The sequence below is a fragment of the Rhinoraja longicauda genome, chromosome 1 (assembly GCF_053455715.1).
Source record: "Rhinoraja longicauda isolate Sanriku21f chromosome 1, sRhiLon1.1, whole genome shotgun sequence".
NCBI lineage: Eukaryota > Metazoa > Chordata > Chondrichthyes > Rajiformes > Arhynchobatidae > Rhinoraja > Rhinoraja longicauda.
Window position 1 is genome coordinate 133,174,742 of NC_135953.1, and position 17,928 is coordinate 133,192,669.

Here is a 17,928-nt window from a genome sequence, read left to right on the forward strand (position 1 = left end):
TTGTTGGTACTGATCTCTCCAGTGCATCAGAGTGATTTTCATGGTATGCTTGAGACAACTTGGAATCCTGTCCCTCGACCAGCAATGCAGGGGAAAGGCTGGGCCAAAAGTCTAAAATAACAACTATTTGGTAATTCCATGTATCCATGCCAGAGAGGAAGTGAACAAGAGAATGGATCAGACACAACAATGATATTACCACAGTCCAATAGATTGGCAGCAGTGTTTTGAATTTGCAAAAGAATATCCAGGCAAAGTATCACTGTATAAAGCTATACTGTAACAAGAAATCAAAATATTAAAGATTATATAATTTTAAGAAAAGGGCAGGGAGTAACTTTTTTAAAGTTGGATTAATTTAATGAGCAGAATGAGCCATTGTTACATTGCACCCAGTTCTCCCCTTACACCCGTATTCCTTTCTCTGGCCTCACAATTCACTTATCTCACACCTTTAGTCTTTTCATCTCTGGCCTATGTCCAACCATCTGCTATCAAACCCTTCACCTGTATCCAACTTGACACTAGCCAGACTTTGTCCTGCTCCTCCTCTCTTCTAGCTTCCCCCCCCCTCTCTCCGCTACAATCTGTCTGATGAAGGGTCCTGACCCAATGTGTCATCTATCCATATTCTCCAGAGATGCTGCCTGACCCACTGAGTTACTCCAGCTTTTTGTGCCTATCTTCCAGTTATTCCAGCACTTTGCTTCCCGTCTGAAGAAGGTTCTCGACCGGAAACGTCACCCATTCCTTCTCTCCAGAGATGCTTCCTGTCCCGCTGAGTTACTCCAGCTTTTTGTGTCTATCTTCGAGTTACTCCAGTACTTTGCTTCCTTTTTTACTGTAAATATTCCCCATTCATTAGGAATGTAAGGTGTTGGCTAATCAAATATGCTGGTTATTCGAGAGCTAAATATGTTTTCCTGTAACAGAATAAGACTCTTCTGTGGAACTCCACAATGAGTTGTAATATATTTATTTCAATGGAGTAATGCAGTATTATCCTAATAAATGATATATAGCAGCTTAAAATTAGCTTTCACTGTTCATTTCAGTACTTTGTACTATGGCTTCATGTTTGTAAACTACACTAGTGCTGTTCAGCCTCGGAAGGAGAATTTACTACATTAGTTGTTGATTATTGTTGGTGAAAATGCAGATCTTGAAGGCTTCATGTGTTCTGCAAATGCACTCTGCAGCAATTTTTGAATGATTGACTGCCTAAAACCAAGCTGCCTTTTCTTCAGAAAATTGTTCTGGATGTGATGGAGTTTCACCGCTCCCTGAACAGAATTCCTCTCAAAGAATTTGGTGAATGATTTTCCAGTTCCTGCGCAGGATATTTTTAGTGCATTATGATGTTTGGATGAGGCAGTGGCTTGTTCAAGATTAACAACAATTTGGATGATTTTAATGTAAGAAAATAACTGCAGGTGCTGGTACAAATCGAAGGTATTTATTCACAAAATGCTGGAGTAACTCAGCAGGTCAGGCACCATTCCAGGTGAGACAGAGGTTCACCTGCACCTCCTCCAACCTCATCTATTGCATCCGCTGCTCTAGATGTCAACTTCTTTGTATTGGCGAAACCAAACACAGGCTCGGCGATCGCTTCGCTCAACACCTTCGCTCAGTCCGCCTTAACCAACCTGATCTCCCGGTGGCTGAGCACTTCAATTCCCCCTCCCACTCTGACCTTTCTGTCATGGGCCTCCTCCAGTGCCATAGTGAGGCCCACCGGAAATTGGAGGAACAGCACTTTGTATTTCGCCTAGGCAGCTTGCAGCCCAGCGGTATGAACATTGACTTCTCCAACTTTAGATAGTTCCTCTGTCCCTCTCTTCCCCTCCCCCTTCCCAGATCTCCCACTGTCTTCCTGTCTCCACCTATATCCTTCCTTTGTCCCGCCCCCCTGACATCAGTCTGAAGAAGGGTCTCGACCCGAAACGTCACCCATTCCTTCTCTCCTGAGATGCTGCCTGACCTGCTGAGTTACTGCAGCATTTTGTGAATAAATACCTTAGATGATTTTAATGATCATTCATTAAAGATGTGACTTTGACAACAGCATGCACATTATTCAGTTCTTCATCTAGACTCTGTGGATTTGAGGATTCATTGCTCTCGAATTTCCAGCATTTCATTCATTGGCTTCTCTTTGTTTCCTTTGAAACCTTCAAACTATTCTTTCTACGAGGAATCACTCTCAAATATCATTGATGGTAATGATTTTCTCTGATCTTACTCAAAGTTCAACTCTTCATGGAATTCCATGCACATGCTAAATTATAAATTGCATGCCTGGTATACTTGAAATGAAATTCTCAAATTGTACCTTCATAGGAATCTACTTGCACATGAAATCCTTCCCGGAGGGCACTTTTATGTTTTGGAGAATCCTTTTATCCATTATCTGTATAAAGGATGTCACAAAGGCAGGAAGAAAAGACATGAAAGTATTCCCAGACATTAACTCACACTCTGAAGTGTGGGGCTTATAAGTTCAATCGTGTTAAGAGCAGAATTAGACCATTTGGCCCATCAAGTCTACTCTGCCTTCAATCATGGCTGATCTATCTTTCCCTCTCAACTCCATTCTCCTGCCTTCTCCCCATAACCCCTGACACCTGTACTAATCAAGAATCTATCTTTCTGCTGTAAAAATATCCATTGTGGCAATGAATTCCACATATTCACCAATCTCTGACTAAAGAAGTTCCTCCTCATCTCCTTCCTAAAGGAACATCCTTTATTTCTGTGGCTATGACCTCTGGTTCTAGACTCTCCCACTAGTGGAAACATCTCCGCATCCACCCTATCCAGGCCTTTCACTATTCGGTAAGTTTAAATGAGGTCCCCCTGTAAGGGGTTAAACATTCGACATTTCGCCATATGGGTTTTATTGCAGGGGTGTAAAAAAGGTGTAAAAGCTCCAGCTCGATTATGTTGCCAGGACATCCTGTTGCTCAGCATGGAGGCACGGTTTATGGTTGACCATCCTTTGATATGGGCAACTGGCTTTAAGGCTTTGATGCTTAACCATCCTTTGATGGTTAAGGGGAACATTTGGTCATATCGACTGTTCTTTGGTCCTGGGAATACCGAGGACATGCAGGTCACACAGGACACGGAGGACATAGGGGTCCTGAAGGGCACATAAAGATTTATAGGACATTGTAAAACTTGCCATATAAGGTAGCAACAGGAAATGTACTGGCACATGTATTTTGGGTATAAATATGTGTAATTGTTAGCATTCGAGGAGAGAGACTACACTAGCTTCCTGAGTGTTTCTAAACGCTCCGGTTTCTAGACTCTCTCCCACCTGGGTGAGTAGAATGAAGAGGTTATACGAATTCGGTTGTCTGACTATTCTGTTCATAGGGCACGAACTACAACATTTGGCGTAGTCGGCAGGATCTCTTTGGCACTGTCAACCACGAACGACTAAGAGGCAGCGGTGACTGAAACACGTCCGAAGGGGACAGAGTGCACTTCTCGACCGTTGTTCGAGACCCCGGACGTTGACGTTTTTCAGACACTGAAGTCCCTCGTTTGGGGTTGATTTTGTGTTCAACTGAGATTCACAGACGAACCGATAAGGAAAAGGGCACGGATAAGGATGATATTGAGGTAAGAGTCTTTATCGCATGAGTCTGTGGTCTGGGTAAATTTAAGAATAATTTCATAACATGATATAGTGATTGGTTGTCAGGCCAGGAATGGGACAGGCTATGGATATAAGAGAAATTGATCGTTTGGTAATTGGATGTCAGACATGTGAGACGGACTTTGGATAAGGTGATGGCGGTGCCCCGGTATTATAACGTAAAGGGCGGTCACTCTTGTTGACATTGTCTTGGTCTGGGTAAATTGATCGTTTGGTAACAATTAATGTGGGAGCGAGAAGCAGTGAAGAAATGGAAAAAGAGGATTAAAAAAATGGAAAGAGGGGGAAGCACCATCAGGAGTCAAGGGAGCGAAGTTGGAGGGAAAATGCAAGTAGTAGAAGGATATCAGTGTGTGATAGGTTGGGAATACCGAAAACATGCGATATTTTGCAAGCGGAATGTAAGGTGTATGATCTAAGACTTGACCGTGCTACCCGAGCTCGAGGTGAATTTAAAACCTGTACCAAAGGGATATATCTCGCCCAACAACAACAAAAGTCAGAATCCGAACCACTGGAGTCTATAGCGGCTTTATTAGGTAATCAGGAGTCCGAGAGTGACGAGGAACCCTGGACACGTCCGATCCCCACAGCCCCACAGGCAGCGCCACCGGCTGCGGTTGTGCCAGTCCCGGTTCTACCATCCCCGCCAGAATATTGGGGACTACCCCCCGATAATGAGACAGCATCAGGGATTATGGATAGGTCCCAGACAAAGGGTTAAGTTGCGCCACGAACAAGAATCCGCACGATCGGCGCTAGAGATTGAGGATACTGCCCACCCTAGCCTTTGTCAGTATACCTCATGCTGCCCAGCAGGCTGAATTATTTGCACTCACGCAGGCCTGCCACCTTTGCGTTGACCAATGTGCTAATATTTACACCGACTCACGATATGCCTTTGGGGTTGCACATGATTTTGGTAACCTGTGGCAGCACAGGGGCTTTTTGACTGCAGCAGGCACTCCTATTAAAAATGCCCTGTTTGTCCGAAGTCTACTAGCGAGTTTAACACTCCCGAAAACCTTGGCTATCATTAAATGTAATTCGCATACATCTGTCAAGGATCCCATTTCTTTCAGGAATGCATTGGCTGACACATTGGTACGCACAGAGGCCCTGACCCCTACCATTTTAGTTTCTTCAGGTGAACAACAGCAGTTTTCTGCAAATACTGCTATGCCCAGTGTTTCGGAATTCTGCCAGCTTCAGGGGGACGCCCCCGAGGCTGAGAGACACCGGTGGAGCCAGGATGGGTGTTCCCCTCGCGAATCTGACTTGCTTTGGGTTACTGCCTCTGGCAAAGTTTGTGTCCCTAACGCGCTTTTACCTGTTTTGTTGCATTATGTGCACTCTCTTACCTATACTGGTAAGAGGGGAATGTTGAATGTAATAAATGCTACATGGTATCACCCCAAAATACATTGGGGTTTACAAATTGATTTTATTGAATTGCCACGTGTACATAGTTATAAGTATTGCTTAGTTATTGTTGATGTGTTTAGCTGATGGATTGATTTTGCTATTGATGTTGCTATTTTGCTATTGTTACTCCTGTTATTAGGGGAAGTGCACTCAAGATCTATATGGGATTGTGGTTAATCTGTATTTACTCCATGACATTTATGTAAAGACGTTCAGATGATATGCAGAGGAGGCAATGGCACCATACCCTGGAAGGCAGAAAGAATAGGACCCTGCTCAGGATGGTTTAATAAAACCAGAGCTAAACAATTGAGAGACCAAGCCTATTGGGTTGTACCCTGTGGACATGCTTTGTGCCAGTTTAATTTCCAATGCCTGACAGATGAATTTAGTTTTTGTCTTTCAGTCCAGGTATTTTTAAATTCATGTTACAAGTTGACAAAGCTTTTAATCAGGCATAGCAACTTCATGATGAACTATTTTATGGATAACACCTTTCCTTACTCCTATTCCGTGCACGCTTTACTATTGACTTATTTATTGCCTAGTATTGAGAGCGATAACCATTTGCTCAGAGGGTGAGCTGGTGTTTCAGAACACCAGGTCAGCATGTGACAGAGCTGATGTTGTCACCCAAGGATTATGAATGCCAGTTTTTGCAGGAACAAAAACGGTTGATAGCAGCTGTTCTACACACGTCCAGTATTCTGGCTGTTCCACGTGTTCAGGATGTGCATGCAATAATTCAGCATTTCTCATTGGGGTACCCCTTCATACAGGGATATAACAAAGAAGGAAATTTGAGCACAAGACTGCTGGACTAGTGTAGATGGTCTAAACGAACTGGGATCTGTATCTTTGGCTTCACATTTCAACATTTGTTTTTTTTAACTGGATGAATTGAATATTTGAGAATGAATTGAAGATTACAATTGTGCTGGAATTGTGGACCCTTCCCATTTTTGTACTAGCTTAGTTGATAAATTAGCCTTTGAAGCCTATTTACTTGGGTCAGTGGGTACATAAGCTATTTAAACGAAGTATTTTGCTTTTCATTTATTCAATGCCTGAGGACCACATTTAGAAAACCTCTATGCGTATAACCCCACTCTACTACAGGATTAGCCCCAGCTGAGGTATTATACGGGAAACCACTCCGAACCCCTTGGGGGATGGAGGGAGAGGGGTGCATCAACCTCCATGAACTGTACGACCTGGATGAGCGTTTAATTGAATAAATGAAATTATTAACCCAATCTTTATCAGCCTAGCATTCTCAGGTCCGAGACGCCCAGAAACCACGGGACAACATGAGGCTGAGATGGGATTGTGGATTATATTGACCCTCGGTAGTCAGATAGAAGGACGAACCTCGAATCTCCGGCAAACCAATCGTTTCTTCAACCAATCGTTTGACCAATCAACCAAGCGAACCAATCGTTTATGTCAGACATATGCTTCACAGGTGGAACGGTCTGCCTGTTGGGTGTGCGCCCCAGGTTTCAACACATGGAAAAAGCATGATGCCTCTTTACCCGGTCCCCTTCACTCCGAGTGAAGTCAGGTCTGCCCGGTTCTTTTTGAATCACTCACAGAGCCCTGGCCCCAATAATTGGTGTACGGATTACGACAACCAATCAGATGACTGTGGATGTCAATGTTTTAATGGGTGGTTCTTGAGATCCTATCTTAATCAAACACAGGAGAATTGGCCCCGGATGCAAGTTAATTCTCCTCATGACTCTCCAGAAACACCAATAAATACAACCTGTTTCTGTAGAATGGGATTCAGCACATGCACCCATATCAGTACTACAGTTCCCCCAAGACCTCTCAATGGGACTTACTTAATATGTGGGAGCTGAGCATATGTCTGGTTACCAGGACTTTCGCCACGGTACGATCAGGGATCTTATGAGACCTGGACAGGGTGCTGTTATCTAGCTTTTGTAATCCCACATTTACGAATCATAAATCATCCTCTACAGCATCCAGAGTGGCGCTCTAAACGAGCTGTATCGGAGTTTGACAGGTTTTGGTGGATAATATTCCCTAGATGGGGAACCGCTCGGGCGGGAACTGAAATTTGAAACTTAGCTAGTGCCCTGGAACAATTAGCAAATTGTACTGCTGATGGACTGTACGAGACTCAGGAACAAATAGGCCAGTTAACAACTGAAATGATGGTCCTGCGTCTTGTCGCTCTCCAGAATCGTATGGCTCTAGATTTCCTGCTAGCCGAGAAAGGGGATACCTGTGCTATGATAGGGCAAGAATGTTGTACATTTGTACCAGATGTATCCTCTAATATCACCAATATCGCGGGGCATGTGAAGGAGGTTATAGAAAGAGCATTTAGTGTTTGAGCCCTCTGAGGGGGCGCTGTGAACTGTTTATGTATATGCTGTTATGTTTGTGTGCCATTGTATGTATGTTCTTAGTACCTGAACTGATGTACAGCGCTTTGGTCAATGTGGGTTGTTTTTAAATGTGCTATACAAATAAAATTGACTTGGCTTGACTAGGAAAATAGGGGCAGATTTAGCCCAAAATCAAATTAATGCTTCAGGATGGGATTGGTTTGGTTTAGGATATTTGTGGGGTCCGATTTTCCATTATGGCAGTATCTTTCTGTTAATTGTAGTGATTCTGTTAATTTGTTATTGTTTCGGTCCATGTATATGCCAACTACTTGTTAATCGGTCAATTTAAAAAGAAAAAGAAAACAACACAAACGGTGATTATAGTATAATCAAAGAGGGGAATGTAAGGGGTTAAACATTCGACATTTCGCCATATGGGTTTTATTGCAGGGGTGTAAAAAAGGTGTAAAAGCTCCAGCTCGATTATGTTGCCAGGACATCCTATTGCTCAGCATGGAGGCACGGTTTATGGTTGACCATCCTTTGATATGGGCAACTGGCTTTAAGGCTTTGATGCTTAACCATCCTTTGATGGTTAAGGGGAACATTTGGTCATATCGACTGTTCTTTGGTCCTGGGAATACCGAGGACATGCAGGTCACACAGGACACGGAGGACATAGGGGTCCTGAAGGGCACATAAAGATTTATAGGACATTGTAAAACTTGCCATATAAGGTAGCAACAGGAAATGTACTGGCACATGTATTTTGGGTATAAGTATGTGTAATTGTTAGCATTCGGGGAGAGAGACTACACTAGCTTCCTGAGTGTTTCTAAACGCTCCGGTTTCTAGACTCTCTCCCACCTGGGTGAGTAGAATGAAGAGGTTATACGAATTCGGTTGTCTGACTATTCTGTTCATAGGGCACGAACTACAACACCCCCCTCATCCTTCTAAACTCCAGCAAGTATAGGCCCAGTGCCGTCACATGCTCATCATATGTTAACCCACTCATTCCTGGGAACATTCTCGTAAACCTCCTCCGGACCCTCTCCAATGCCAGCACTTCCTTCCTCAGATATGGGGCCCAAAACGGCTTACAATACTCTAAATGCGGCCTAACCAACGCCTTGTTTTAACGCGCCAATGTGGTTTGGTTAGTGGGAAAATACACAAACCAAGAGTTTTCAAGGGGATCACATATTGACCATGGAATATGAACTACAACTTAATGCTTGCATGGAATGAGCAATCTTCTTCTAGTGGTTCCATCATGTCTATGTGCCAGAAATGAAGAAACATTTGAGGAAAACAGGCAATTATTAAAAAATAAAAATCACCTTTGTATCTTCTGGCTTGCCTGAAATGTTTCAAATGCAGGAGAAATCGATCATGTTCCTGGGTAGAAAGACACAAAAAGCTGGAGTAACAGCCGGTCAGACAGCATCTCTGGAGAAAAGCAAGAGGTGACGTTTTGGATCGGCATCCTTCTTCAGACTGTTCTTGGGGGAGTTGCGCAGTGGGATGGGGTGGGTGGAGGGGAACAAAGAACCAAAGACATGGAGCGTTGGTCTAATTAGGTAGCTCCGTCAAAAAGTTGGCAAGACCATGAAAGACCTGCTTCCATAGTTCAAACGTTGAAATTCGGGATGTAGTATTCTTTGTGCAATATAAAATAATAATAATTTAATTATTATTGTTACCTTTTTCTTTCTTAATCTGCCACAGCTGAAAATAAAAAGGAGGTGGGAACACGGACAGTAATAATTAAAGAGGAGCCAATGGAATTGGAAATACCCGACCCCACTGTGTCACGACTTCCTAATCGTTTGTTTAATTGCAAGGCAGTAAAACATGAATGGTTACAGAATTCCCCTGAAGTTATACCTCTCACCGAAATTAAGCTTTTCACTCAAGACATATCAGTGAAGATGGCATCAGAGCTTCTTTATCAACTCTCAGGTATTTGTGCTGCTGCTCAATTAAAGTACTATTTTGTGCCAGAGGAATGATGTTTGAAGTATGCTTGGTAGAGAGTAATGTACCAAACTGTATTTTCTGACGTGTCTGCCTTTCAAACTGTCCTCATTTTAATATTGTTCTATGGTTTAGATTTAGATTTAGAGATACAGCGCAGAAACAGGCCCTTCGGCCCACCGGGTCCGCGCCGTCCAGCGATCCCTGCACACTAACACTATCCTACACCCACTAGGGACAATTTTTACATTTGCCCAGCCAATTAACCTACAAACCTGTACGTCTTTGGAGTGTGGGAGGAAACCGAAGATCTCGGAGAAAACCCACGCAGGTCACGGGGAGAACGTACAAACTCCGTACAGTACAGCACCCGTAGTCAGGATGGAACCTGAGTCTCCGGCGCTGCATTCGCTGTAAGGCAGCAACTCTACCGCTGCGCCACCGTGCCGCCGGTTTCAGGCAGTAAGAACACAATACTTACTTTAAATTAGGACTAATAAATTATGATTACTTGTCATAAATAGTGCAGCTGTTAGTAAAGATTGAATAACATTTTAAATTCATAAATATAAATCCGGCTTAACTAATCATTTAATGCTGATGACACCACTAGCCTTTTTGAAATGCATAAATATCTGTGTACTTCTGCTTGGATCTTGCTGTCCCTTTCAGCCTCTCCCAGCACCAGCAGCTTGTTGCAAAATATTTTCGATAATATTTTTCACATTTCTTTTGATGATTATTTTCTCACTTCAATAATCTTGGGTCTTGATCATAGACCATCTCTCCACCTCCAAACTCAGTTCTTCATGGCGTGCAGATTTTAATTGAAACAAATATGAATTGCACCTCTGCAGGTGATGACATCAGAGAGGAAGAGAGGATAATCTTGCTGGTGAAAGAAGCTTTGTTCTATTTTTGAATGTCCTTTTAAATTACTTTTTTTACCATTGCAAAATATTGTCGTCGTCGTGGCTATCCCTCGAGGTCGAGGATGATAGGCAATGTTCCGATGTCAGAATGAAGACGCCTGTGCGTGTGTTTGTTTAACGTGTACTTGATGTTGCACTCCAAGAAGCACACGGTCCTTCACAAATCAATCGACTAATTCCAATGGCAAGGGAACCAAGACGATTGGAGCGGATAGACCTGTTGCAGCCTTCATCCGCCTTCACAGCCGTTGAGTTCAAGACAACTTTGTCCGCCTTGTCCCCCGTTGAGGTCTTGTACGTTGGATCGCTCTTAGTCTGGACCCTCATCCTCGACCTTACCGCCATGGGTGGCCCTATCAGAAGCCAGTGCGTCTGACGGCATCGCTCTCGGAATCATGGGGGCATGCAAAACCCTTCACCACAACAAGGTGAACGATCCAAAGAGGGCAAAATATTGTAGTTAGTTAGTAGTCAAAAAAGACAAATTTTGAAATTAGAATAAAAGGTTTGGTATTTCAGTCATTCAATATAAATACCTGGTGTCTTTTTAAAAATAATTTTATCCACGTGCCTTTCTCGTGGCTTGTTCAGCCAGGGTAAAACCATATTGTCATTAGCTATTGGCTTTCAGATTATACTTGCACAGAGCAAATGACCAACATACTGATCTCATGCTCACTATTTGTTTCTAGGAATAATGGATGGACTGCAGAGTAGTAAGGAATGCTAAATTTGATCTGTAGCTGCAACTTCATCTGCCGTCTCTGCCAATCTGGCAGTAAGGCACTTGAGGGCAGTGGGTGAAAGAGATGAAAGAAAGAAAAAGGGAAGTTTATGTTTCAATATGTGTGTATTCCACCAGGCAGAGACTTTGATTCTGAATGTGGAATCGTGGAATGTACTGTCATAAATGTGTGACTAATGCAAATGCTTTTCTAAGTTTTCCATCGTAACTACTGTAATTAAGGTGCATCACTATCTGAAAATGTCTCTTGTCCTTCACTATATTTTAATTTGAAGGTTAGCACATTTTCACTGAGACATTGCGTCAGTATGGTTCAAAATAGATATTATTCTGCTGTCTGAGGGCAGATCTTGTCTGGTCCTTAAAAGTAGCACCAAAACCATCAACACGAATGACAGGGGATACTACAGATTTTCATAACATGCACACAACGACTTCTGGTGTAAGAGATGGAATGTTACCACAATGTGCGTTGTATATATTCCCAATCCCATCCAGGATCTTCTAAAAAATCTTTGGGTAGGAATTAGAATATCCTAGGCTTCAATTTATGCGTTTTCTGCTTATTTTATTTTTCTGGGTCTTTTTTACTGTATTTTGTTGAAATTAGGTGTGGCTGGTAGATCATGACCATGTGATAAATAGGCCGTTAATGAGGGGAAAGCTAGATCAGTGTCACAATATTTATATTTGTAAGCTCCTAGAAAGCGGGGCGGCACGGTGGCGCAGCGGTAGAGTTGCTGCATTACAGCACCAGGGACCAAGGTTTGATCCTGACTGCGGGTGTTGTCTGTACGGAGTTTGTACGTTCTCCCCGTGACCTGCGAGGGTTTTCTCTGGGATCTCCGGGTTCCTCCCACGCTCCAAAGATGTACAGGTTTTTAGGCTAATTGGCTTTGGTAAAATTGTAAATAGTCCCTTGTGTGCATAGGATAGTGTTAGTGTGCGGAGATCGCTGGTCGGCGTGGACTTGGTGGACCGAAGTGCTTGTTTCCGCGCTGTACCTCTAAACTAAAGTAAATTAAATGTAGTTGAAATTTTTTTTTAAATCACATGGTAAAAATCTGCAATAAAACAGAAAATGGTGGAAATACTCAGCAGGTTAGGCAGCACACATGGAGCAAACTGGGCCAACATTTCTGGTCAAAGACCCTTCTTCAGGCAATGAGATCATTGCTGGACTGGAAGAAGAACAAGGAAAGTCATGGCAGAAACTTTGAAGAAACAATCTTACGCAATAACCGAAGAACTCAGTCAATAATTAAACTGGGTAACAATCCACAAAAAGCATAGCAGCACTACTGCATTATGGCTAACTAGATAGAATTCCAGTTGATTTAAAACAGCACATCTCAAGCAAACAGCAGGAAAGGAAACACAAAAATAACAGAGAACAATTGTAAAGTCACTTCACAGCAACTCAAATAGCAAAAGCCATCATGAGTACTGGGAAAGCTGTCAAGCTTGATGGCATACATGCTGAACTGAAGGGGACTTTTGCCAGCAATAATGGACTGGCTTCTGAAACCATTCAACCATGTATAAGGCCTGAGTAAATTTTCCACGTTCTGGAGAAGAATGTGTTTTGTACTTCACACGAAGAGTCTTTTTTCCAAAGCGCTTATGCACTTTCCTCGCTGCGTCCGCTCTGCAAGCTTTGAGTGCATTTAAAAAAAATGAGTTCTCACCATTTTAGAAAAGTAACGTCTTCAAGCAGCCTAGTTTCCAATGAGGCACATCGCGTAATGACATGGTGCAAAATCCTGCCCAATATGTCTAAGATGATTTTGAGAAAAAATGGGGAACCGATGATTAAATTTATCACAAAGATCGACACAAATGCTGGAGTAACTCAGCGGGACTGTCTGAAGACCTCAGTCTGAAGAAGGGCCTCTACCCGAAATGTCACCCATTCCTTCTCTCCAGTGATGCTGCATGTCCCGCTGAGTTACTCCAGACTCAGTTTGTGTCTATTTTCAGTGTAAACCAGCCTGTGTTCCTTGCTACACAGTTATATTTATCAACAAAGGTCTGCAATATGATGAAGGGCTATCAGCTAATCCACATGACCCAAACAGATGGAAAGCCATCGCTTATCGTGAACTCAAAGAAAATTGCCAGCTCCCGGGAAATACTGGCATCCCTGCTCTTCATCCTTTCACCAAAAAACAATCAACCCACCCAAGGCATCAGAGAGGCTGACATGGGTCTTCATCCAAGTACCCTCTGCGTGGTCACACCCACTGCAGAAAAATGCTGGAAGTCACACAGGTGCTTTCTTGTGAAAACAGGTAACCAGAGTTATCCCTGTGACCACGAATGAGGACCTGCTCAGCTGGCTCTCTGAGTTTGGGAAACGGATACGCTTTACAGGGATTCGAGTTTCTTCATACCCTTGTTGGCTAGATGTGGAACTGGTGTTGTAAAATTTGTCTCTGCTACGATACCTGAAACCTACAATTGTAGTGGGAGTCGGAGTCTGTAAAGGTGTAACACCTTTTGATCTGCCTCCAGCACCGGAGCAACCACTGCACACTTCAGGTTCTCGACTCGCAACTCAAAGATACGATAGTCTTAGAAGTGAAAAGAGCAAATTTGTTAATTGTCAGGGCTTTTAAATTCAGAACAGGAGCGAAATCACTTAGAATTTAAATTGAGAAAGACTTTATATTGGGAACATTTGGATAAAATGAAATTTTCAAAAGCACAATAACATTTTCATGGGTAAGGGGCTTGATTGAGAAATAGATAAAATCATGATGAAATGAAATGGCAGCGCAGTAAAGGGCTTAAATAACTGTTCTTGTTTCGGATCCTAAATAGATATGTTCCTAAAAATATAGTACTGTTTCCTATCGAGCTTGAACTCTGTTCGGTTGCAGTCTGCTAACACAAAATAGCTTCCTTATGCCTTTCATTTAAAAATGCTCTGCTCTGTCTCTTTATAGAAAAAGTAAGCAAAGCACAAGAACAAAGAAGGGAAGCATCAGAGTTGAGCAGCAGCAGGTGAGTATCATTTTATTGTTTCAATTTCAGTGCACTATCTGGGTGGCGAAATGGTTGTTTCATAAATACAGATTGTTCTGTTATAACATGATAGCTGATTTCCTAAGAAACCCCACATTATAGAAGATAGACACAAAATGCTGGAGTAACTCAGCGGGACATGCAGCATTTCTGGACGGAATGAATTGGTGACGTTTCGTGTCGAGCCCCTTCTTTAGACGAGAAAATCACATTATAAAAATAATTGTGAAAAGGGGTTAGGAGCTGCAGAATTTCAGACTCGCAATAACAAAGGACTTTTTAACAGCTCTAAATTGATTTTCATTAGCTAAAAATACTAAAACCTGTATATTGCAATGTTTAATAGAGCATCATCAGAACAAGTCATAGAGTGATATAGTGTGGAAGCAGGCCCTTTGGCCCAACTTACCGGTCAACATGTCCCAGCTACACTAGTCCCACCTGCCTGCGTTTGGTCCATATCCCTCCAAACCTGTCCAATCCATGTACCTGTCTAACTGTTTCTTAAACGTTGGGATAGTCCCAGCCTCAACTACCTCCTCTGGCAGCTTGTTCTATATGCCCACCACCCTTTGTATGAAAAAGTTACCACTCGGATTCCTATGAAATCTTTTCCCCTTCATCTTAAACCTAGGTCCTCTGGTCCTCGATTCCCCTACTCTGGGCAAGAGACTCTGTGCATCAACCCGATCTATTCCTCTCATCATTTTATACACCTCTATAAGATCACCCCTCATCCTCCTGCTCTCCAATGAACAGAGACCCAGCCTACTCAACCTCTCCCTATAGCTCTATCTAGCTCTCTCTTGAATGCATTCAGAGAATTTGCCTCCACTGCCTTCTGAGGCAGAGAATTCCACAGATTTACAACTCTCTGACTGAAAAAGTTCTTCCTCATCTCAGTTCTAAATGGCCTACCCCTTGTTCTGGACTCCCCCAACATTGGGAACATGTTTCCTGCCTCTAACGTGTCCAACCCCATAATAATCTTATACGTTTCGATAAGATCTCCTCTCATCCTTCTAAATTCCAGTGTATACAAGCCTAGTCGCTCCAGTCTTTCAACATATGATAGTCCCGCCATTCCGGGAATTAACCTAGTAAACCTACGCTGCACGCCCTCAATAGCAAGAATATCCTTCCTCAAATTTGGAGACCAAAACTGCACACGGTACTCCAGGTGTGGTCTCACTAGGGCCCTGTACAACTGCAGAAGGACCTCTTTGCTCCTATACTCAACTCCTCTTGTTATGAAGGCCAACATTCCATTGGCTTTCTTCACTGCCTGCTGTACCTGCATGCTTCCTTTCAGTGACTACCATTCACTGTGTAGGTCCTCCCCTTGTTAGGCGTCCCAAAATGCAACACCTCACACTTCTCTGTCAATCAGCGCGACCGTTACCAATTTCAATGGCCGCCTGCAATAAAACTGATAGATTGTTCTTAGAGACAACAGTGCCTGTTTCTATGTAACCTCACCACAGTTATCAGATTTTTTTTCCAAAGGTAGCTTTTTTTTCTGCTTGTCAATATGCAAAGCAAATTTTAAATGGTTACCTAATTCCCAATTGCGGTCATGCTATAATCAGCTCACCCGTGTCAGTCGGGTTATATCCAATTAGCCTTATGGAAACGTGTTATAACAGAACTACCTGCAGTCTTTGCATTGAAAGAGAAAATGCTGGAAATATTCAGGAAACAGCAGGAGAGAAAGAAATAGAGTTAGCATTTTAGTGATGATGGTTACTAACAGAACTAGCAAAAGTTAGAATTAAGTATGTTTTAGGTTGAAGAGAAGGCGCAAGATGGTGAGAACCAAAATAAATGTCTGAGAATCAAAACCAAGAGAGTGCATTACACAAATAGTGGTGGTGATGGCTGAGAAAGTGGTCAAGATTTGTTAATCACAGATGATCTGTCTGGAGGAGATGTAAATAAAAGGTGATGTATGAGAAGAGAGAGGTAAAAGTACTGGAGCTGAGATCCAAAGGACTGCAGATGATGAAAATGTTGGAAATAGAGGAAGATTCCACCCAGCTTCTCATGGCTGGACTCGATGATGTGGAAGCGGTTCCAATAATGTATCATTTAATAAGAGTTTACTGGAGCTTAGATGCCTACCGTCCTGACTTGAGGAAGGTACAGGAAGGCAGAGGCACACTTTCTACTTTGAATGCATAAGACTGTTTGATTTGATTTCCAGTAGCATTCCAATAGCATTCCAAGTATAAAGTACCAAAAGATAATAGAGGGAGTACTTCTGAATTTTTGCTGTTTGGCTTTGCTTACTAATACATTGGCTGTGAACAAGGCACAGGCTTCTAATAATAATGGTCACAGAAATGTCTGTTTGACAAAAAGATTATAATTTGGTTACTGTAAGATGTGTGGAACATCTGTAAGATAAGATACTGTAAGATATACTGTAAGATAATGTGTGCACTTCTGTTCACCACATTACAGGTAGGATGTGGAGGCTTTGGAGCGGGTACAGAACCTTTTCCCATCGGTCAAAATGTCAGACTAGAGGGCATAGCTTTAAGATGAGAGGGGCAAAGTTTAAAGAAGATATGTGGGGCAAATTTTTTTTTTACACCCAGTGGTGGGTGCTTGCAATGCAGTGCCAGGGGTGACGGGCGGAGGCAGATATGATAGTGCCATTTAAAAGGCTTTTAAAGAGGCGCATGGATATGCAGGGAAAGGAGGGATATGGTCATATACAAGCAGAGATTAGATGTGTCTGAGGAAGGGTCTCGACCCGAAACGTCACCCATTCCTTCTCTCCAGAGATGCTGTCTGACCTGCTGAGTTACTCCAGCTTTTTGTGTCTAGCTTCGATTTAAACCTGCATCTGCAGTTCTTTCCTACACAAAGATTAGTTTAACTTGGCATCATGTTTGGCATGGACATTGTGTTCTAAGATCGTTCATTCTAATAAATTCATAGAAGTAATCTGGGAATGGCCTCTCACTAAATACATAGGATGGACTGCAGCATTGACGAAGGCGTGTTCATTCTAAACTTCCTTTTGAAACATTCATATATTATAAGTTCATTGTCCTGCATCCTTTGTTCAGAACAATAATTTGGTTGAATCTTACTTACATAGAAACATAGAAAATAGGTGCAGGAGTAGGCCATTCGGCCCTTCGAGCCTGCAGTGCCATTCAATATGATCATGGCTGATCATCCAACTCAGTATCCCGTACCTGCCTTCTCTCCATATCCCCTGATCCTTTTAGCCACAAGGGCCACATCTAACTCCCTCTTAAATATAGCCAATGAACTGGCCTCAACTACCTTCTGTGGCAGAGAATTCCACAGATTCACCACTCTCTGTGTGAAAAAAAACGTTCTCATCTCGGTCCTAAAAGACTTCCCCCTTATCCTTAAACTGTGACCCCTTGTTCTGGACTTCCCCAACATCGGGAACAATCTTCCTGCGTCTAGCCTGTCCAACCCCTTAAGAATTTTGTAAGTTTCTATAAGATCCCCCCTCAATCTTCTAAATTCCAGCGAGTACAAGCCAAGTCTATCCAGTCTTTCTTCATATGAAAGTCCTGCCATCCCAGGAATCAATCTGGTGAACCTTCTCTGTACTCCCTCTATGGCAAGAATGTCTTTCCTCAGATTAGGAGACCAAAACTGTACGCAATACTCCAGGTGTGGTCTCACCAATGCCCTGTACAACTGATCTTTAAAAGTGATCTTTCTCAGTAGTGGGTAAGGCACATCTCTGCATCCCATGTTTTCCAACAATGAGCAAGCTTAAAGATGGCCTTTATC

At 42.7% G+C, this 17,928-nt stretch overlaps 1 protein-coding gene across 1 annotated transcript in view; it reads left to right on the plus strand.

Moving 5' to 3' along the window:
- The window catches only part of znf827 (zinc finger protein 827), a 90,608-nt gene that overhangs the window by 43,017 nt on the left and 29,663 nt on the right, over positions 1 to 17,928 (plus strand). The window contains exons 6-7 of the mRNA XM_078406959.1: positions 9,190 to 9,423; positions 14,064 to 14,121. Of these exons, the coding sequence (XP_078263085.1) occupies positions 9,190 to 9,423; positions 14,064 to 14,121 (292 nt within the window). The remainder of the gene's footprint in view (positions 1 to 9,189; positions 9,424 to 14,063; positions 14,122 to 17,928) is intronic.